The sequence below is a fragment of the Lithobates pipiens genome, unplaced genomic scaffold (assembly GCF_037356315.1).
Source record: "Lithobates pipiens isolate NorthernLeopardFrog02 unplaced genomic scaffold, aLitPip1_a1.2 Scaffold_19, whole genome shotgun sequence".
NCBI classification, from domain to species: domain Eukaryota; kingdom Metazoa; phylum Chordata; class Amphibia; order Anura; family Ranidae; genus Lithobates; species Lithobates pipiens.
Genome location: NW_027507764.1, coordinates 321,999,327 through 322,023,451, shown reverse-complemented (window position 1 = coordinate 322,023,451; position 24,125 = coordinate 321,999,327). Strand labels below are relative to the sequence as shown.

At 43.0% G+C, this 24,125-nt stretch overlaps 1 protein-coding gene across 1 annotated transcript in view; it reads right to left on the bottom strand.

The window, feature by feature from the left end:
* The window catches only part of LOC143998299 (uncharacterized), a 42,832-nt gene extending 19,442 nt beyond the window's left edge, over positions 1–23,390 (bottom strand). Inside the window, exon 1 of the mRNA XM_077493946.1 lies at positions 22,958–23,390. Within this exon, the coding sequence (XP_077350072.1) occupies positions 22,958–23,203 (246 nt within the window). The 5' untranslated portion in view covers positions 23,204–23,390. The remainder of the gene's footprint in view (positions 1–22,957) is intronic.
* Between the last annotated feature and the right edge of the window lie 735 nt (positions 23,391–24,125).

Genomic DNA, 24,125 nt, shown 5'->3' with positions numbered 1-24,125 from the left:
GAGAGGGACCATTACTGGCTGGCCACTCTCCTTGATCCACGGTACAAGGGTAAGGTTGCCGACCTTATCTTGCCATCGCAGAGGGAGCAGAGGATGAGACATCTCCGGGAGGCCTTGCAGAAAGGTCTGTGCTACGCGTTCCCAGAGACTGGGAGGTTACAAACTCCTGGTCCTGGACAACGTGTTGCTGAGGCATCGGTCAGAAGGAGCGGTGGAGAAGGTGGCCGTCTGACTGATGCTTTCAGACAATTTTTTAGTCCGCAGCCCCAAGGTATGATCGGTTCCAGCACCCATCGCAAGCGTCTGATTTACATGGTGCAGGAATACCTAGGGGCAAGGTCAGACTTGGACACCTTTCCCACCGAAAATCCTCTGGCTTACTGGGTCTTGAGGATGGATCACTGGCCAGAGCTTGCACAGTATGCAATTGAGCTACTGGCCTGTCCTGCATCCAGCGTTCTTTCGGAATGCACCTTCAGTGCTGCTGGTGGCTTTGTTACCGATCACAGGGTGCGCCTGTCCACCGAATCAGTTGATCGACTGACCTTCATCAAGATGAATCAGTCTTGGATCACCCACAGCTACCAAGCACCTGAAGCTGATGTAACCGAATAATTTTTTTTGAAATACCACATCCCTTCAAGACTGCCTATGCTGATGCTGAGTGACTGTCCTGTTATGTTGATTGTCTATCCTCTTCCTCCTCCGCTGATATGTTGGAAGAACATTTCTGGTTCTGGTTGATGCCATCAGCCCAATTTTTCTGCCCCTGTTTAACAGGGGCGTTTAAGTACAATTTTTGATGCAATGCTTTGCAGCAGGGCTAATTCCTGCAATAAAACTAGAGTATATGGCAGAGGTTGCAGTGTGGTGGCACCAGCACCAGTGCCTAAGGCCCAATTTTTCTGCCCCTGTTTAACAGGGGCGTTTAGGTACAATTTTTGATGCAATGCTTTGCAGCAGGGCTAATTCCTGCAATCAAACAAGAGTATATGGGAGATGTTGCAGTGTGGTGGCACCAGCACCAGTGCCTAAGGCCCAATTTTTCTGCCCCTGTTTAACAGGGGCGTTTAATTACAATTTTTGATGCAATGCTTTGCAGCAGGGCTAATTCCTGCAATAAAACTAGAGTATATGGCAGAGGTTGCAGTGTGGTGGCACCAGCACCAGTGCCATCAGCCCAATTTTTCTGCCCCTGTTTAACAGGGGCGTTTAAGTACAATTTTTGATGCAATGCTTTGCAGCAGGGCTAATTCCTGCAATAAAACTAGAGTATATGGCAGAGGTTGCAGTGTGGTGGCACCAGCACCAGTGCCATCAGCCCAATTTTTCTGCCCCTGTTTAACAGGGGCGTTTAAGTACAATTTTTGATGCAATGCTTTGCAGCAGGGCTAATTCCTGCAATAAAACTAGAGTATATGGAAGAGGTTGCAGTGTGGTGGCACCAGCAGCAGTGCCTAAGGCCAAATTTTTCTGCCCCTGTTTAACAGGGACATGTAATTACAATTCTTGATATAATATTTCACAGGAGGGCCCCTTCCTGTGCCCACCCAGAGTAACAGTGAGGACTTATAGTGTTGTGGCACCAGCACCACAACCACCAAAGGTCAATTTTTCTACCACTGTTCAACAATGGCATGTAATTACAATTCTTGATATAATCGTTCACAGCAGGGCGCTCCAGCACCCACCAAGAGTCACTTTGAGGGCTTACAATGTTGTGGCAGAACCAACACCTTGTTCCGCCATTTCTGCAGAGCATATAGGGCAGGCCCCTACTTTCAAACATCCAATTTACAAACATCTCCTACTTGCAAACGGAAGGAGACAACAGCAAGTGAGATGAAAAAAGATGGACGACAAAACAAATTATACAGGGGTGATAACCCTTCCCTATGTTTTCCAAAAAGCTTTAAAATAGTTTTTTTGACTGGAGCTACACTTTAAAAATGTACCAGTTGAAAATTACAAACATATTCAACTTAACACAACAAACCTACACAGTCCCTGTCTTGTTTGCACCGCCTGTATACTGCTGTTCTGAGTATATAGGGCCTGGGGGCCACACGCATTTCCTTTTTTTAATATGGGTACGGGGTTCCCCTTAATATGCGTACAAGACCAAAATAGGCTGGTAATGGGCAGGGAGGGCTACCCATGCCATTTTTCTCAATGATTTTCAACCATATTGCAGGAACCAGATATAACATTAAAACCGCAAGCAGTTTTAAATGGTGTTATTTCCGTTAAATGTCATTTTGTGCAGGGACTGTTCTAAACACGGGAAACACGTGGCACTTCACAGGCATACTACAGACACCCCACATGCACCATATTTAAAGGAATATTTCACTTTTTTTCCCCACTTTAATCGTCATTAAAATCAGTGCTCCCGCCAAAACGGCCATTTTTAAAACTTTTTTTTGCATTGACCCCTGTCCCCTGGGGCAGGAGCCAGGTCCCCAAACCCTTTTTAGGACAGTATCTTGCATATTAGCCGTTAAAATTATCACTTTTCATTTCGAACGTTCGAGTCCCATAGACTTCAATGGGGTTCTAACGTTCGTTCGAATTTGGGGTCCGTTCAAAAGTTCTGGTGCGAACCGAACCGGGGGGTGTTCGGCTCATCCCTAATCATGAACAGTATAACAACAAGCATACATGCCCTAAATAAAAAAGAAGCAACAAACATGTTCTCAGTATGTAGGCACAGTCTCATTGGTGATTATCCTATGGAGGATGTAGCATCGAGACTGGAGAGAAGCAGTACCCGTAATGTGTAGTACAAAACATTGTTACCAGAACCCAATTCGTTAAAGAAGAGGGAGGAAGGATAGACTTCAGCAGATCTCAGCACGTGAATGATGGGCAGTTGAGCGACTGTGCTTGTACGGTGGTTTTTCAGGGCTTAGCTGATGGTTGGCAGGAGCGTGGGGATCAGTCGCCGATCAAGAGGAAGGGATCCTTGCTGAGGGGTCATGTGCGGTATCCATTTCCGTGGGGTAGTTAAGAAAATGCTCCGCTTCAGAAGGCGAAGTGAAGGTGTGGCGTGTACCGTCAGGAGACGTGAAGAACCGCCGGGTAGGCCAGAGTAAATTTGACATGGTTCTTGAATAGGGTGGCACAAATTGGTGAGAAGGCTTTTCTCAATTTCATGACTTCAGCCGAGTAATCAGCGAATAGAAGCAAGTTGACGCCATCTATGGTGAGGGTGCGCTGGGTGCGGAACTTCTGCAGGATGGCATGTTTGTCTGCATAGTTGAGGTATCTAACAATGACCGCCCTGGGTTTGTTACGCTGCTCTGTGTGCTGACCTAAGCGGTGCGCTTGTTCCAGAATGCACGGAGTACTGAGGCCCAATTGAGCGGGGATGGTTACCGCACTGAGGTCCATTAGTTGCGTGTTAGAAACAGACTCAGGTAACCCCACAATCCGCAAGTTGTTCCTCCTTGAGCGATTCTCAAAATCATCCATTTTGATCCACAAGTCCCTATTGGAGTGGGTAAGGCGAGCAATGGCTGCAGCCTGAGCAGTCGTGTCATCCTCCATAATGGAGATCTGCTCCTCAGCATGTGAAAGGCGCTGTGCCTGTGCTTGCAGTTCACTGTGATATTGCTTCATAGCCTTCTGTATGGCTGAGTCAATAGAGGAAGTCAGCGTGGGTGTCAGCAAAGCGACCACCGATTGAGCAATATCAGCAGAGGGAATTGCGTCCGTGCCTGAGATGACTGGGCATGGCTGAGAGAGCTTAGTGGGGCTGTGGGCAGGCGCCATATTAGCCGAGTTCTCGGCCGTGTCAGCCGTCATGGACATCGCGGTGGTGAGCGATCGGTGCCCGGATCGCTCCACAAAACGGTCCATTAGGAACACACAGTCTTCCCCAGGCAGGGTGGGTACTTCCCCGAGGTGGATGGCTGCTTTTTAGCCGGTTTTTAGGGGGGTATGCGGCGGGAGCTGAGTCCGCTTACCTCCTCCTCATGTGGTGTCGGAACCGGAAGTAAAAAAAAAAAAGCTTTCTGGGATCCCAGTTGTTGTGCGTGGAAGGGGAGAGGAGAATGAGGAGGATGACATTATCCTGGATGATGAGCAGGAGCCAGGCCACCACACCGCTTCCAGTTTAGTGCAAATGGGGGCCTTCATGCTCCAGTGTTTTAACAGGGACTCCCGTATAAAAAGCATAAAGGTCAAGGACCAGTACTGGGTGTCAACGTACTTAGACCCCCGGTACAAACACAAAATGGCAGAAATGTTACCACTGTCACAGAGGGCTGTCAGAATGGAGCACTTACAGGCCTTGCTTCGAGAAATGCTGTATACTGCTTTTGCGTGCGCTGGCAGAGGAGGAATTCCCACTCCTAGAGAAAGAGTTGCGGGTACCAATCCAACAGCGCCTGCAAGAAGAAGGCGGTTTTTAGATGTGTTGGTGACTTCTGATATGAGATCATTCTTTCAGCCGACCCATCGACAGGTCTCATCCGGATCCAGCATCAGGGAACGCCTAGACCGAAAGGTGTCCGACTACATCGGGTTAACGGCCGATATGGACGCTCTGAGTGATGAAGCCCTGAACTACTAGGAGGGCAGGCTTGACCTCTGACCAGAGCTTGCCCAATTTGCAATGGAACTGTTGGCTTGCCCCTCGTCCAGTGTCCTGTCCTAAAGGACGTTCAGCGCAGCAGTGGGGATCGTGACCGATAAGCGAACTCGCCTAGCTCGCGACAGTGTTGACTACCTCACCTTTATAAAAAATAATGAGGCATGGATCTCGGAAGAATTCAACACATGTGACCAGTAGACCATGTATATGCATAACTCTATAAACGATTTATTTAATCGAGCACATAGACTTTTTTTCTACCTTTGGCTCACTTCAGCACACCGTACTATATGCCCGTACCCTCCTGTTTGAAGAGGTTGAGCAGTGTCATATTTTGGGTCCTGCAGCGAGTTGCTGGTATCAGTGCTGGTGTCAGTGCTCTCTATCTCAGTGCTGGTGTGGTGTCAGTGCTCTCTATCACGGTGCTGGTGTGGTGTCAGTGCTCTCTATCACGGTGCTGGTGTCAGTGCTCTCTCTCTATATCGGTGCTGGTGTCAGTGCTCTCCCTCTATCTCGGTGCTGGTGTCAGTGCTCTCTAATCACAGTGCTGGTGTCAGTGCTCTCTATTACAATGTTGGTGTCAGTGCTCTCTGTCACAGTGCTGGTGTCAGTGCTCTCTATCTCAGTGTTGGTGTCAGGGCGCTCTATCATGGTGCTGGTGTCAGTGCTCTCTATCACGGTGATGGTGTCAGTGCTCTCTATCACGGTGATGGCGTCAGTGCTCTCTATCAAGGTGCTGGTGTCAGTGCTCTATCTCAGTGCTGGTGTCAGTGCTCTCTATCTTGGTGCTGGTGTCAGTGCGCTCTATCATGGTGCTGGTGTCAGTGCTCTCTATCACGATGCTGGTGTCAGTGCTCTCTATCACGATGCTGGTGTCAGTGCTCTCTATCACGATGCTGATGTCAGTGGTGCTCTCTATCACGGTGTTGGTGTCAGTGCTCTCTATCACAGTGCTGGTGTCAGTGCTCTCTATCACAGTGCTGGTGTCAGTGCTCTCTATCATGATTCTGGTGGCAGTGCTCTCACGGTGCTGGTTTCAGTGCTCTCACGGTGCTGGTGTCAGTGCTCTCTATCTTGGTGCTGGTGTCAGTGCTCTCTATCATGGTGCTGGTGTCAGTGCTCTCTATCTTGGTGCTGGTGTCAGTGCTATCTATCTCAGTGCTGGTGTGGTCCCAGTGCTTTCTATCATGGTGCGGGTGTCAGTGCTCTCACGGTGCTGGTGTCAGTGCCCTCTCTCTATCTCGGTGCTGGTGTGGTGTCAATGCTCTCTATCACGGTGCTGGTGTCAGTGCTCTCTATCACGGTGATGGTGTCAGTGCTCTCTATCACGGTGATGGCGTCAGTGCTCCCTATCAAGGTGCTGGTGTCAGTGCTCTCTATCTCGGTGCTGGTGTCAGTGCTCTCTATCTTGGTGCTGGTGTCAGTGCTCTCTATCACAATGCTGGTGTCAGTGCTCTCTATCATGGTGCTGGTGTCAGTGCTCTCTATCACGATGCTGGTGTCAGTGCTCTCTATCACGATGCTGGTGTCAGTGCTCTCTATCACGATGCTGATGTCAGTGGTGCTCTCTATCACGGTGCTGGTGTCAGTGCTCTCTATCACGGTGCTGGTGTCAGTGCTCTCTATCATGGTTCTGGTGGCAGTGCTCTCACAGTGCTGGTGTCAGTGCTCTCTATCTTGGTGCTGGTGTCAGTGCTCTCTATCTTGGTGCTGGTGTCAGTGCTCTCTATCTCAGTGCTGGTGTGGTCCCAGTGCTCTCTATCATGGCGCTGGTGTCAGTGCTCTCACGGTGCTGGTGTCAGTGCTCTCTATCATGGTGGTGGTGTCAGTGCTCTCTATCTCGGTGCTGGTGTCAGTGCTCTCTATCATGGTGCTGGTGTCAGTGCTCAGTCTCTATCGTGGTGCTGGTTTCAGACAGTGAGAGAGATAGCAGCAGAGAAGCCAATCAGCAGGCAGTGCCAGCACCATGGCTGAGGATCAGCACTGGACTGGCACCTCCGGACCACCGCAGCCCTGGGTGTGGGTAAGGGCCGGGCAGAGGGAGGGGGGTCAAGCACAGCTTGGCACACTGGGACACTGGCACAGGACTGCTCTGCCCTGACTTTGGCACTGATCATCTCCTGCACCCCCTTCATATCCTGGCCTGACCTTGCCTCTCCTCCATGGCCTTCATGCGCTCCTGAATTGTCAAAATTTCACAGATAAAAAAAGAATGCTTGTCGTTGTCGATCCCAGATTCACTTAATACTTTTGTTATGTCAGTGTCCATGTTGTGGGGCTATGTGTGCACAGCTAGTAAGTATTTTGTGGCTGAAAATATGACCTGGAGGTTTTTAAGGTTCACCTGCCATTAAAGTCAATGGGGTCCGCCACGTACCTTGCGGTTCGCAAACTTTTGGCCTCGTTCACGGTTCGCATTCGCGAAACGTCCCGTCGGAAGTTCGTCCATCACTGTACCTCAGGGTCCCTGTGCAGACCTTCCTGTGTTCACACATGGGAGGTACCCACTAATGGACGCTCTAATATCCCACACATCTGATTGATGGGGTTTGATGCTGCCTTTTTGGGCATGTCCAGCACAAATTGGTTGTATTCACTATATACATGTAAGTGTCCTACATGTACAGAAAGAAGTATATTGGCTACCATTATACAGTTAGTTGGTTTGTGTTCTCTCTCTTTATATATTATTTGATGCTGCATAGTAACTGACCCCATAGAACCTCCTCCTGACAGCATTTACAAAGTGGAATTTATTTGCTCTATATTGGAAAATGTTCGTCAATATCAGAATAGATTATTACATGAGTATCAAAAAGGAAAGGTCTATGCAGTAAAACACTCTTTAGCTCAACCATTAAACAAGGCCATCTGTCATACAAATTTCCTGAGGGCTTCATAAATACTGCAATAACATTTTGAAATTTGTAATTATTATTATTATCAGCCACGTCATCATCAATATCATCATATTTTTTTAAATTATTATAAGAACAATTTCGTTTTTCTTTTTCTTTGATTGTGAACATGATTTGCAAAGGTGAGTTGAGTTAATAGTCATTTCAGGAGATTAAAAATGAGGTGGTATATAGAAATAGGTCATAGACTGTCAAAATAGTCAGTGTGAGAAGCTTCTATATCTTTAGAATGTGATTGGTTAAAACAGGTTTTCAATAAAGATCTGAAAGTGGAAAAATAAATTAAATTGAAGTATACATTTTTTCAATAATGATGTGGCTGTGGAGACAGCAAGTTGTGAGAGAGCAGGGTCAAGTGAACAAGTGCTTCAGCTAGAGCTAGACTGTAATTTAGCAACTTTCTTGGCTATAATTAGGTCAAAAGAGAAATGTCAGAAAATGAGGCAGAGGGATTATCTTGAATTGGAGCTAGTATGTGGAAATCTTAGCTGTTGCTTCATCAGTTTTTGATTCTAAGTGGCTGTCTGTCTTCATCTGTAATTTGATTGCTTAATAATACTGGAATATACTACACACTGCTAGGACTAGGAATTTGGCTTGAAATGTACATCTGTTTACACTTACTATAAAGTGTTATCTTAAAACGTGGAACTCTGGTACTAAACTTTAAATACTCCAGCATTGTATTCTGTATCCATGGTAAAAAATAAATAAATACATAAATAAATATATAGTTGTGCTCATAAGTTTACATACCCTGGCAGAATTTATGATTTCTTGGCCATTTTTCCGAAAGTATTAATGATAACACAAAAACGTTTTTTTCACTCATGGTTAGTGTTTGGTTGAAGCCATTTATTATTGATCAACTGTGTTTACTCTTTTTAAATCATAATGGTAACAGAAACTACCCAAATGACCCTGATCAAAAGTTTACATACCCCAGTTCTTAATACCGTGTATTGCCCCTTTAACATCAATGACAGTTTGATGTCTTTTGTGGATGAGGCTCTTTATCATCTGAGATGGTAAAACTGCCCATTCCTCTTCGCAAAAAGCCTCCAGTTCCTGTAAATTCTTGGGCTGTCTTGCATGAACTGCGTGTTTGAGATCTCCCCAGTAGCTCAATTATATTGAGGTCAGGAGACTGAGATGGCCACTCCAGAATCTTCACTTTATTCTGCTGTAGCCAATGACAGGTCGACTTGGCCTTGTGTTTTGGATCATTGTCATGTTGGAATGTCCAAGTACTTCCCATGTGCAGATTCCTGGCTGATTAATGCAAATATTCCTCCAGTATTTTTTGATAACATACTACATCCATCTTGCCTTCAATTTTGACCACATTTCCTGTTCCTTTGTAGCTCACACATCCCCAAAACATCAGCGATCCACCTCCATATTTCACAATAGGAATAGTGTACCTTTCATCATAGGCCTTGTTGACTCCTCTCAAAATGTAGCGTTTATGGTTGTGGCCAAAGTTCAATTTCGGTCTCATCAATCCAAAAGACTTTGTGCCAGAAGGTTTGAGGCTTGTCTGTGTGCTGTTTGGCGTATTGTAAACAGGATATTTTGTGGCATTTGTGTAGTAATGGCTTTCTTCTGGAAACTCAACCATGCATGCCATCATTCTTCAAGTGCCTCCTTATTGTGCATCTTGAAACATCCAAGGGGGACATGCAAGGAATTTAAAAACTGTATTTTAGCTTACACATGATTGGATGATAAAATCAGCAGAGCTTCCACTCATTTCAGATCTATCCCTCAGATTTACAGCGACTGCACTCCCAAGTGCATTTTCAGTGCAATTTCAAGTGCACTTTGCTCTTGTAGTTTGCACTTGTAGTGTAAAGTGGATTTGCCTTTCATAAATAACACCCCAATGCCTCCAGAAATGTGGAGAAGCATCTGGAAAAAGTCATTTGAGTTTACATGGGGTAAAATAACACCTGTACATCATTTTTTATAACACTTTCCTAATATGAGACGCAGTGGGAAGACTGCATAACACTCTTAAGTTCTCCATTCCATGTATCGATCAAATATTCCTCATGTAGCTCCCTTTCTCAAGTTAGTAATTGTGTGGGTTTCAGTAAGGGCTTACTGCAAGTTAAATACTTGTAAAACCATAAAATGCCCCACTTTACATCAGATGAAATAGGATTCCAGTAAATTTAAATGCAGAATCGACCCCTGATTTTTTTTAATTCAAAACATTTTATTGAATTTAACGTGTGCATATAAAATGCTGACACAGTATCACAGTGATTGCCAATGAGGTACAATAAACAGTATGCAGAATACAATTACTTTCATCATATCATTCTGCTATACAAAAGAAAAGGTGAGTCAGAAGTCACAAAACCAAAAAAGGAAAATCCACAGAAATGAAAAGTAAACTGCTGCCAGATCCAAGTGTCAAAAACATAATGTAAACATAAAAAGAACAACACAAAACTATTTATGCCATACCAGACCATTTTCTGTTAAATACAGTCACCAGTAAATAAATTATTCAATGTCTGCAAACAATAGCAGTGCTGAGATCTAATGTACATTCCCAATTGAAAATAACTGTAATCAGGGTTGCCATTGTGAGCGAAAGCAGGGGTCCCTTAATTTGAGAGTAGGACAAGAAGCATTCATAAGAACATACAAATTTAAATGAGCCACATGAATAACCTCTGACAGGTTGGGAGCCAATGTTTGTTTCCATTCATTAGTAACAGTGAGCTGTGCTGCTATTAAAATATGCATGACTAACATGCGGTATTGCCTAGGAAATGTATCATTTGACATATATAGTCGGGTCAATTGAGGATAAGGAGAGCAATTGACCTGAAATATTTAATAAAATATGGAGTTCCAAAAAATTGTTAGTGATTTACATTGCCACAATATATGGAGTAAGTTGCCAACTTGACTGCAATTTCACCAGGAGTATCAAGACAAATGAGAGTAAATTCTGGACAATTTATAAGGGGAGAGGTACCATCTATAAATAATTTGCGGAGCATTTTCTTTATGAGACACATAATGAAATGCTTTATGTAAGTATGTGATAGCGTGTAGTCAATCTATTGCTGGGAATGTTTGGTTAAAGGGGTTGTATAGATTCATTTTTTTTTTAACCACTTAAGGACCAGGCCTCTTTTTCAGACTTGGTGTTTTCATGTTTAAAACAGTTTTTTTTGCTAGAAAATTACTTAGAACCCCCAAACATTTTATATTGTTTTTTTTCTAACACCCTAGAGAATAAAATGGCGGTCATTGAAATACTTTTTTTTACACCGTATTTGCGCAGCGGTCTTACAAGCGCACTTTTTTTGGAAAAAATGCACTTTTTTGAATAAAAAATAAGACAACAGTAAAATTAGCCCAATTTTTTTTATATTGTGAAAGATAATGGTACGCCAAGTAAATTGATACCCAACATGTCATGCTTCAAAATTGCGCCCGCTCGTGGAATGGAGTCAAACTTTTAGCCTCAAAAATCTCCATAAGCCTCATTTAAAAAATTCTACAGGTTGCATTTTTTGCGTTACAGAGGAGGTCTAGGGCTAGAATTATTTCTCTCGCTCTACCGTTCGCGGCGATACCTCACATGTGTGGTTTGACCACCGTTTTCATATGCGGGCGCTACTCACGTATGCGCCCGCTTCTGTGCGCAAGCTCGTCGTGACGGGGTGTTTTTAACATTTTTATTTTTTTTTCTTATTTATTTTAATTGATTTTATTTATTTTTACACTGTTTAAAAAAAAAAAATGGATCACTTTTATTCCTATTACAAGGAATGTAAACATCCCTTGTAATAGAAAAAAGCATGACAGGTCCTCTTAACCACTTGCTTACTGGGCACTTAAACACCCTTCCTGCCCAGACCAATTTTCAGCTTTCGGTGCTCTCACACTTTGAATGACAATTACTGAGTCATGCAACACTGTACTCAAATGAATTTTTTGTCCTTTTTTTCCCACAAATAGAGCTTTCTTTTTGTGGTATTTGATCACCTCTGGGGTTTTTATTTTTTGCGCTATAAATGAAAAAAGACTGAAAATTTTGAAAAAAAACCCGCATATTTCTTTGTTTCTGTGACATAATTATGCAAATTATTATTTTTTCTTCATAAATTGTGGCCACTATTTATTTATACTGCTACATATCTTTGGTAAAAATAACCCAAATTAGTGGATATTATTTGGTCTTTGTGAAAGTTAGAGAGTCTACAAGCTGTGGTGCGAATCGCACAAAATTGATCACATCTGATGTACTGGTGGACTATCTCCCTTCTTGTGACCCGAACAAGTCAGGAAAGTACAAATACCCCCCAAATTACCCCTTTTTGGAAAGTAGACATCCCAAGGTATTTAGTATGAGGCATAGTGAGCTTTTTGATGTTGTCATTTTTTTCCCACAATTCTTTGCAAAATTAAGATTTTTCATTTTTTTTTCTCCACAAAATTGTCATTGTAATAGGTTATTTCTCTCACGTGGCATGTGTATACCACAAATGACACCCCCCAAAAAATTATGCTACTCCTCCTGAGTATTACAATACCACATGTGTGGGACTTTTTCACAGCCTGGCCACATAGAGGCCCAACATGCAGGGAGCGTCATCATGTGTTCTAGGAACATAAATTACACATCTAACTTGTTGACTATTTATTACACTTTTGAAGCACCAGGACAATGGCATGTGACACGTGACACTGATGACAGATGGCACTGATATGTGGCAATGATGACACTTATACATGGCACTGATGACACGTGGCACTGATGACAGATGGCACTAATATGTGGCACTGATGACAGATGGCACTTATACGTGGCACTGATGACACGTGGCACTAATACATGGCACTGAAGACACGTGGCACTAATACGTGGCACTGAAGACACGTGGCACTAATACGTGGCACTAATACGTGCCAACGATGACAGATGGCACTAATACATGGCACCGATGACACGTGACACTGATGACAGATGGCACTGATAAGTGGCATTGATGACACGTGACACTGACAACAGATGGCACTAATACGTGGCACTGATGACAGATGGCACTATGTGGCACTGATGACACGTGGCACTGATGACAGATGGCACTTATACGTGGCACTGATGACAGATGGCACTGGAGACAAATGGCACTGGGGGCAGGTGGCACTGGGGGCAGGTGGCACTGGGGGAAGGTAGCACTGGGGGAAGGTAGCACTGGGGACAGGTAGCACTAGGGCAGGATGGATGGCACTGGGGCAGGATGGATGACACTGTTGGGGGGAGGATGGATGGCACTGCTGGGGGGAGGATGGATGGCACTGCTGGGGGGAGGATGGATGGCACTGCTGGGGGAGGATTGCACTTTTATTTTTTACTTTTTTTTTTTAAATCATAACAAAGGAAAGCAGAACGGCTGCTGCTGCAGCCATTCATCTCTCCCCTCTCACACTCGGTCTGTGTGAGGAGGGAGAGCGGCGCTGAGAGATGATCTCATATGTTTACATATGAGATCATCTCCCATTGGATATGCCGATCACGCTGTAAACGGCCGCTGTGATTGGGCATTTACAGCTATCTGTGTTTGCCTGTCCCCAGGGGACACGGCGAACACAGAACTTCCGCGATGCGCGCCCGCGGCGGTGCGCATTGCGGAAGTAAACATTAGGACGTCCAGGATAAATCAATACATGTGGATAAAGTAAACGTCTTAAGAGTACAAATATTGAGTTGGTCTATGGAAGAAAGTAAAATGAAATAAAGTAATATAATGTAATATCAACATTTAGTAGATACATATATTAAGTTCATAATATATTATAATAACATTCATGGCATATCTTTACTATTTTAGTGCTAATTTTCTGGCTGCTCCAAATTTTCCTGAAGAAGCCCCATCTGGACGAAACATGTTGAATAATCGCAGCTTTTCTTTTTTCCTGTATGGATAAAAGCCGTGCAATCCTGAAACGCCTTTCTACGCTATAATGGGCAAAATTGTTTTTATGAATGTATAAGTTATATTACTGTTTTGTATAATACAAATAAAATTATATTATTTTATCTATTTCTTTGTTAATTTTGTTAATTAATTTTCGATACCCTAAAAGTCCCAGGGGTTGGTGATTCCCCAGCCCCTTTCTTGGCCCTCCATTTTTTTCTCTTTTATAATTATCGGGACGTGGTATCCCTGTTGATTTGATTCCTTTTCTCTCAAAAACTTTTTTTCTTAATGTCTATCAATGTATCTCTATCAATGGCCAGACTTAGTGGAGAAGAGGATACCGGGGGACACGCACAGCAGGTGAACGGGCTCAGGTAAGTAAAATGGGGGGGCTGGGGTGCCCATGACACCTAGCTGGAACCTTTACAACCCCTTTAAGCTCTTTTTCCCATAAAGTGGGTAGTTTAGTAGGTTTAGAGTGGGGTTGTAAACTAGTGTAAAATCAAGAAATACTGCCCTTCACTTTAGTAGGGGAATAGTAATAGTTCCTTAATAGGCTCATCTACCCCGATCTGCTGGCACAGAAAGTTGTAGTGAAAATTACAAATTTGAGCATATTGATAAGTGTTCTACATTTGAAGGTATGAGCACCTTCCGGTTCGGTTTGCACCAGAACACATCGAACAGGCAAAAAGTTCTAGCAAATAGGGGAACCCTATTAAGGTCTATTGGACACAAACATGAAAAATCAAAAGTCCTAATTTTAAAGGCATATATGCAAGTTATTGCCATAAGAAGTGTATGAGAACCCGGTTACTTGCCTAGGGGACATGAATGAATGCAAAAAATTATTTTATTAAAAAATATTTTTTTCTGGAGCAGTGATTTTAATGATGCTTAAATTGAAACAATAAACATGAAATATTCCTTTAAATATTGTGCCTGGGGGGTCCCCTTAGTCTGCCTTTAAAGTGGCACATCTGTGCAATGTGTAAAACAGTGCCACAGCAATAATGGTATTTATAAAGGAAAAAATGTCTTTTACTTGTGGAAGTAATGTATTGCCGACTCCTGGCAATATAGATGAAAAATCAAGTAAATCAACATCAATTGAAAAAAAAAAATTGACGTGTGGTTGCCCCCCCACAATCCATACCAGACGCTTATCTGAGCATGCAACATGGCAGGTCATAATATGGGGGGATGAGCAAGCTCATACCTCCCGAACCATGGGGAGGGTGCTTTGGGGTACCTCTTCCCGACAACCCTGGCCGGTGGTTGTCGGGGTCTGCGGGCAGGGGGCTTATCATAATCTGGAAGCCTCCTTTAACATGGGGGCCCCCAAATCCTGCCCCCCATGTGAATGGGTACTGGGTACATTGTACAACTATCTATCCACCAAAAAAAGTGTCAAAAAGTAAAAACCACAAGAGACAATTTTTGACAATTCCTTATTTAAAAAAAATGTGTCCCACAATATACATCCACCTTCAATCACACCCCCCGACGGACCCAACAAATGGAAAAAAAAAAAAATCTCTGCCTCAATGGGAGGCCTTCCGGCGACTGCTGTCTTTTCGCTTTGACAGCTCTCATATGGCTGTCGTAACGGATGATCCCGCTCCCTCTGACATCATATGATGTCCCATGATGTCAGAAGGGGCGGAGTCACTCAGTTATGTCACTGGATGGCAGTGCCCTTGCCTATATAACAGCCTTCAAAGCTAAGAGACAGCAGTCACCGGGAGGTCTCCCATTAAGGTGTAGCTTTTTCAATTTTTTCAATTTTTCGGGTCCGTCGGACGGTGTGATTGAAGATGGATGTACATTGCGGGACACTTTTTTCTTTTTTAATAAAGAAATTGTCAAAAACTGTCTCTTGTGGTTTTTAATTTTTGACAATTTTTTGGTGAATGGGTAGTTGCACAATGTACCTGATACCCATTCTCATAGGGGGGCTGGAATCTGGTGGCCCACTTGTTAAAGGGAGCTTCCAGATTGCAATAAGCACCCCGCCCGCATACCCCCACAACCAGCAGTCAGAGTTGCCAGGAAGAGGTCCTTGCCCCATCAACATGGGGTCAAGGTGCTTTGGGGCGCCCCCATGTTGAGGACAAGTGTCATGGTATGGTTCGAGGGGGCACTCTTCCCTTCCCTTTCCTGGCCGGCCAGGCTGCATGCTTGGATAAGGGTCTGGTATGGATTTGGGAAGGGAGGGCACACCAATATTTTAAAACATTTTGGCATGGGGTTCTCCTTAAAATCGATGCCCGACCCAAAGGACCTGGTATGGATTTTGGAGGGGACCCCATGCTGTTTTTTTTTCTAATTTTGGCATGGAGTTCCCCTTAACCACTTCAATACAGGGCGTGTTCACCCCTTCCTGCCCAAACCAATTTTAACAGTACTCTCACACTTTGAATGACAATTACTAGTCATGCAACACTGTACCAAAGTAACATTTTTATATTTTTTTCACACAAATAGAGCTTTCTCTTGGTGGTATTTAATCACCACTGGGTTTTTCTTTTTTGTGATATAAGTAAAAAAAGAGCAAACATTTTGAAAAAAAAATATTTTTTTTATTTTCTATTATAAAATTTTGCAAATAAGTAATTTTTGTTCATCAATTTGGGTCAAAGTGTATACTGCTACATATCTTTGGTAAAAATAACCACAATTAGTGGATATTATCTGCAAGCTATGGTGCAAATAATAAAAAATGTGTTCACACCTGATATACTGACGACCTATCTCAATTCTTGAGGCCGTGAAATTTCAGGACAGTACACATACCCCCCAAATGACCCCTTTTTGGAAAGTAGACAGTCCTAGGTATTTAGTAAGAGGCATAGTGAGTTTTTTGAGGTTGTAATTTTTTCCCCATTATTCTTAGTAAAATTAAGAAATAATTTTTCTTTTTACACACAATTGTCAGAATAACAAGTTATATCTCACATATAGAATATGCATACTTCCAATTAAACCCCAAAATACAGTCTGATACTCCTCCTGAGTATGACAAAACCACATGTGTGAGACTTTTTTACAGCCTGACCACATAGAGAGGCCAAACATGCAGAGAGCACCATCAGGCGTTCTAGGAGCATAAATCACACATCTATTTTCATTCCTATCCTATAACACTTTTGAAGGTCCTGAAGCACCAAAACAGTGGAATTACCCACAAAATGACCACATTTTGGAAAGAAAACATCCCAACATATATTCTATAATGCATGGGCTACATGAGGGAGGGAGTGTTCCTGCTGGTGTCATTTTACAAGGCGCCAGTGGGAAAGTGGTTAAAATCCATACCAGACCCAAAGGGTCCCCCCACTCCATTTTTTCCCCATTTTTTAAAAATTTACATTCTTTTTTTGTACAATATTTTTTTTATTTAGCTCTCTGCGGGGAAGCCTTAAAGTTACACCCAAAAGTGGAGCTTACGCTCATTGTACTCCCCCTCTCCAGTGCCACATTTGGCACCTTTTCGGGGGGGAGTGGGGACAGGATACTTGTCTTCCACAGGTATCCTGTTTCTACTTCCAGGAGCCTCAGCTATGGATATTTTACGTGACCACTCGGGCTCCCTCCTCTTCCCTCCTTCCCCAGCCATCTGGCCAGTAGGAGAGAGGAGTAGAGCCTCGCACATGTGCAGTAGGGTTCCCTGCGTGAAGCCACAAGGCAAGCTATTTGCAATGGAGGCGGCAGCACCCGACAGCTGATGGAAAAATCAGCTGCGGTGCTGTTATCGCTGGACTTCAGGACAGGTAAGTGTCAGATTATTAAAAGCCAGCAGCTGCAGTATGTGTAGCTTCTGTTTTTTTTTGTAAAATATTTATTGGATTATTACAATGCAGAGTATAAACCAGCCTACAATGGAAAATATAGAGCTGAGAAACTGTAAAATAAGGTAGCAATCCAATGTATAAGATAATCAAAGGGGAATAAAGGGTACGAGGGGGGCATAAGGGGAAAGGAGTAGGAAAAGGGGAGAAAATTATAATATTCCTTACAATTTCGTACCTGGGGGGGGGGTGTCTATAGTATGCCTGTAAGGGGGCGCATGTTTCCCGTGTTTAGAACAGTCTGACAGCAAAATTACATTTCTAAAGGAAAAAAAGTCATTTAAAACTACTCGTGGCTATAATGAATTGTCGGTCCGACAATACACATAACAGTTCATTGATAAAAAACGGCATGGAATTTCCCAACAGGGCAACCCCGAACTAAAAAAAAAAAAAAATGTGTGGGGGCCCCCCTAAATTCCATACCAGGCCCTTCAAGTCTGGTATGGATATAAAGGGGAACCGCAGGCCAATTTTTTTTTTAAAATGGCGTTGGGTCCCCCCAAAAATCCATACCAGACCCTTATCCGAGCATGCAACCTGGCAGGCCGCAGGAAAAGAGGGAGGATGAGAGAGCGCCCCCCCTCCTGAATTGTACCAGGCCACATGCCCTCTACATTGGGAGGGTGCTTTGGGGTAGCCCCCCCAAAGCTCCTTTTTCCCATGTTGATGGGGAGAAGAGCCTCATCCCCACATCCCTTGCCCGGTGGTTGTGGGGGTCTGCAGGCAGGGAGCTTATAGGAAACTGGAAGCCCCCTTTAACAAGGGGACCCCCAGAACCCACCCCATGTGAATTGGTAATGGGGTACAAATGTACCCCTATCATTTCACTAAAAAGTGTCAAAAGGGTTAAAAAACACAAGAGATGTATTTTGACAAGTCCTTTATTAATTTCTTCTTCTTTCTGCTTCTTCTTCCATCTTCTTTCTTCTGGTCTTCCTTCAGTGTTCTTCTTCTTCCTCTACCTTCTCCATCTTCATCTTCATCTTCTTCTTCCTCCGCTCTTCTCATCCCACACCTTGCTCCAGCTTCTTCTCCGCTCCATCTGTATGATCCGCCTCAGTGGGAGTCTTCCGCCATGTGACACTTCTGTTCTTCTGACACTTGTTATGTAACAGAGATCGGGGCCACCCAGTGACCCCACCCCCCTCTGAGGCACGGGGACTTCCCTATGGATTTCCATGTGTTGTCAGAGGGGGCGGAGTCACCCATTTACGTAAAAAAGGCAAAACCACTTTGCACTACAAGTGCAATACAAGTGCACTTGTAGGGCAACGTGGATTGTCCTTTCTGAAATAAGCCCTAGTGTGTCAACTTGTGCTAGCTCCCATCATGGGGGATCAATGGATGTGTTTCGGTGGTGCAACCCCTTCCTCTCACCTACTTTAGTTTGGAGAAAGGGGTTGCACCCACAAAATGCGTACATTGATATCCCACGATGGGAGATAGCACATGTGGACACACTAGGGGTTATTTACAAAAAGGCAAATCCACTTTGCACTGCAAGTGCACTTGAAAGTGCACTGAAAGTGCACTTGGAAGTGCAGTCACTCTAAATCAAAGGGGTAGATCTGAAATAAGTGGAAGCTCTGCTGATTTTATCATCCAATCATGTGCAAGCTAAAATGCTGCTTTTTATTTTTCTTGCATGTCCCCCTCGGATCTACAGCGACTTTACTTCCAAGTGTACTTTCAGTGAAGTGCAAAGCTAATTTTCCTTTAGTAAATAGCCTCCACTGTGTGTTTTGTGACTTGTTGTCAAATTGTTGAGTCCCAATTTGTGTGCATCTTCAAAATTTGGCTTTTAGAGAGGTGAGATCACCCCATCTCTTGAAGACAACATCAAAACAGTTTTGACATACTAATGTCTCATATGGCCTTCACTTTAGCAAAGTTGAACTTTGTAAGTTCCTGAGTTGGGGATGTGTTTGTTATGTTTTTAAACATGCCTGTTTAACCCCAAAAAAGACAAATTTATGTAAAACATAAATGTTATACACCAAGATGTTGGTTTGTTCCAAACTCATTTCTAACACACATGTGAATGTGCTTGGAGTAAAATGTTTTATGCTCAAAAATGTGTGGCTTCTTATTTCAATGCTCAATATCAGTTTATTTGTTAAGTGTGTAGTTACAGTGACAATGGGGGCTAATTACTAAAGGCAAATTCACTTTGCAAAACAAGTGCACCCTCAGTGCACTTGCAGTGCACTTGTAGTGCAAAGTGGATTTGTCTTTAGTAAATAGCCCCCACTGTGTTGTAAAATGTGCCAAAATCAGGCCATTTTAGGGACTACAAGCAATGAATTCATGGAGTTGAAAAGGATGAATATTTGTATCATCACTGCATTACATACATTAACAACAATAATATTGTGTGTGTGTAGCAACAACATAATAGTTAGCTGAAGAAGATATTTTCACCTCATGTATCAAATATGTTACATTTGCACTATTTAAGAAAAATTACCAAAATTAAAAGGCCATTTGAGAACCTAGGAGACAGATAAGAAAAACAAACAGTAATTCAAATGAAATATGAGTTTAGTTTTTCCCAAAAAATCAATTGCACATCCACAAGATTTTGTTGTAAAGCAATTGCCCCCCTACCCACAAAGTAATCTACATATATTTGCCTGACTTTCCGGTGATTTGGGGGGTAAGCCAGGACAGCCACTTTTAAGCGCCGTCATTGCTGCAGGTTCTGATAAAAAGTTGGCCTCAGTCGCAACTAAGGCCAGATAGCTGGCTGCATTCTTTTGAAGGTAGTTGTGCAGAATCCAGCAGCTCAATACAATGTGGTTACATTTATATTTGGCTAGGTGGATGGACGCAAGGAAGATCCGGTAATTAAAAACCCTCTGCTTTGAGGTCATGTTCCTCATGGGGAAAGGCCTCATTAGATATTCCCCCAGAGCAAAGGCCTCATTTGTGATGAACACAAAATTGAGGCCCTCAACAGTCTCCTCTGGAGGTGGCAACCCCAAGGTGCAATCTTGTAGATGCTGGTAAAACTCCATCTGGGCAATCACTCCATCAGAGTTTCAGCCATACTTCCCAAACGTCCAGGTAGATGAATTCATAATTGACCATCACCATCGCCAACATCACTATGCTACTAGACCCCTTGTAATTATAGTAGTACAACCCTGAGTTGGGTGATGGGATGAACCTTACGTGCTTCCCATTAATAGCACCACCACAATTGGGAAAGTACTACTGGTGGAGAAACTGGAAAGCCACAGTCTTTCATTCCTGTGTCAAACAAGAAAAAAAAAATAGTACTTTTGCACATAACATTGCAAGCAGATTATACACAAACATTCTTGGCCAACAAACGTATAACATTTATTGAAATTAGTATTTAACCACTTGCCGACCGCCGCACGCTAATGTACATCCCTACTTTGGGGACGGGTATCATTGTTATTGCAGCAGCTAGCTGCCACAACCCTGATATACCTGTGTTTGGCCGGTGGTCGGCTAGAAGATAAAAGTGGTCTCTGCTGCGGATTCACTGTGAGATCACTCTTATCACTGGCGGGAGAGGGGCCTCCCTCCCGACTCGATCCGGTGCCCTCTGCCGCTTACTGCAGCAGTCGGCAGCGGTGGATGCAATCGCGTCTGTCTCCTTGCTAGATATGGAGATGAGTGAGGGGAAAATGGCCCCCACCCGTCTCCATACCATAGCAAGGCAGAAGCAATATCAAAACATCACTTCCGCCCACACTTCTTAACCTCCCTGGCAGTATTCCTGAGTCTGGCTCGGTGGAATTTAGCAGTAACCATTAGCAGTAACCCCGAGCCAGACTCCAATCTCCTCGCTCAATTCACACAGTGGAAAGTGCCGCGGAGCTCCATTCCCTGCGACATTGTGATGCACGGGAGTGGAGACACATCCCCTTTGTCCCTAGTGGTCTATCTAGTGCCCTGCCTGCACTTTTATATTATAAATACTGTTTTTTCTGCCTGGAATTTGGAGATTGTCCATAGCAACCAAAAAGTGTCCCTTTATGTCAAGAGTGGTTTTAGACCAGATAGAAAACAGCGATAATAAATTAGAACCACTTGCAGGATTGAGCGATAGCGATTTGTGGGGAAATTCGTCATCAAACACTAAATCTAATGACAAAAGACAACTCTGCAACTGAGTAAAGGTCAGTATTTTTGATTTGATTAGATTGAGTAATTTTTATTATTATTATATTATTATTTATTATAATTATTTAGAGTTATTCATATATATATATATATATATATATATATATATATATATATATATATATATATATATATATATATATACAGTATATATGCTTTTTTCTATTACAAGGGATGTTTACATTCCTTGTAATAGGAATAAAAGTGACACATTTTTCTTTAATATTGTAAAAACAAAAATAAAAGGTAAACTAAATAAGAAAAAAAAATTTTTAGACGCTCCCCGTCCCGCTGAGCTCGCATGCAGAAGTGCACGCATACGTCAGTAGCGCCCGCATATGAAAACGGTGTTCAAACCACACATGTGAGGTATCACCATCCTCTGTAACGAAAAACATGCAACCTGCAGAACTTTTTAAATGTCGCCTATGGAGATTTTTAAGTATAAAAGTTTGTCGCCATTCCACGAGCAGGTGCAATTTTGAAGTGTGCCATGTTGGGTTTCAATTTAATTGACGTAACATTATCTTTCAAAATATAAAAAAAAATGGGCTAACTTTACTGTTGTCTTATTTTTTAATTAAAAAAGTGTATTTTTTCTAAAAAAGTGCGCTTATAAACATTGAGTCTGAAAAAGAGGCCCGATCCTTAAATGATTAAATACAAAAGTATAAGGTCAACTTATCAGATTCCTCACCTTCTCTGGTGGCCCATTAGAAAATTTTATGGTGGGGGATGGGTAGATGTTTTGGACAGGTAACCCTCTCCACTTAATTGAGAGCTGAATGCATAAATAATGTGTGTTAATTTGGCCAACCCCTCCTTATTTACACTATTGGCAGCCCACTGGACAGGTAAGAAGTGTCATAATCCAAAAATATGAATATACACTGTCAAAATGAAAGCACATTTTTTACATTCTGCAATTGCCTTTTAAGATAAAAGCAGAACAAAACAGTACTATTTGAAAGTATTCAGGCAGGAACTTGCCCTACATGCTTTGGTTAATTCATCAATAAATATGACCACAAAAGAGGTGGGTATAGTGTGTATGGGTTTGGCAAAGTCAGCAGATAGAGTATTGATATCGGTTAACTCAGCGGTTGGGGGGGAGGGAAGGTTCCAAATGAGTCTGGGCACCCCATAAAAAAAGACTTTTACACTCTGCCCGAATATAGGGACAACAATAACATGTGGACACAGTTTAAGGGGTGTTTAGGGTAAGCTCTACATGGGAGCTGACAAAATACATTGTTAAGTTACTAGGCTAGGTGTGTATGGGCCCAGGATAGCATGCTGGGAAGGTTAGTGAAGGCGAATATGCATGAAGGACAGAAAACGAGCATTAAAAGCTTACAGCATGCATGGGGACAAAGAAGACATTCACAGTATATTGCAATAATGGTAATTATGTAATGAAGAAATTAATACAATACATTAGAAAACATTAAATACATAGAATAAGATAAAACTTACCAGAATATAGTCCTTCTGCAGGACTTGAATGATGTCAGAACAGGTCTCTGGAATAATGATTCCCAGAGCCTGGGGGAGATCCCAGTCGTGAACTTGAGGTCCTGGAGACTTCTCCCCATCACCAAGTTCCCGCAAGGTGGCAAAGAGCCTTTGCTCAGGAGAAATGGTTTGCCGCATGCAGGTGTCCTGCATAGTAATATAAGGGGACCGCAAGGCCAATAGACAGTGAAAGACAGGGTCTGTCATTCAGAGATAATTCCTGAAATCATCAGAATTATTCTCCTGAAGCTCCCGCAGGAAAGGCATATGGCAGAATTGGTTGCGATTAAGCAACCAATTCTTGACCCAAGAACTCCCCCCCCCCCCCTGTTCATGGACTGGACTTGGGTCCAAGCAATAACTCCAAGCCCAGCAACAGCACAATCTCTCAGATGAGAATACCACATGGTTAGTAAACAAACGGCTGCTCAGAACAAACTGACAGAATGCGCTGAAAAAGGATCTGACAAGCACAACCTGAAAATCAGAAACAACCGGAAAAGCATGCACTGAAAATCAGAAGCAAACTATAAATTGAACTCACTGAAAAACAGAAACGACCTGACAAACATGCACTGAAAAACATATACAAATCAACAAACTCAACCTGAAAAGCAAGCTGAAAATCACGAGGCTGAAAATCACGAATCGTCACTCACCAAACTTCTACTAACATGAGATAAACATGAGATTAGCAGGAGCCCAAAGTGTGGTGCACGACTATTGAACTTCCTTTTTATCGGCTCGTCATGTCTTGTACGTCAATATATTCGTAATTGTTGGGCAACATTTATGTGACTGTGTGTATGCAAGACAAGTTGGAGCCAACACCCTTCAAACAAAATTCCACAGTTTTGTTGTTGGAAAGTCCGATTGTGTGTACGAGGCATACGTCACCCTTGCTTGAGATGTTTGACCAGCTTTAGAGTATTAACTACTTCAGCCCTGGAAGAATTTACCCTCTTCCTGACTGAGTCATTTTTTGCGATACGGCACTGCGTCACTTTAACTGCCAATTGCGCGGTCATGCTAAGCTGTACGCAAACAAATATAATGGATAAATATTCCTGTGCTACCATGTATAAGGCACAAAAGAAAGTAAAAAAAGGGAAGAGGGAACTGCTGCAAA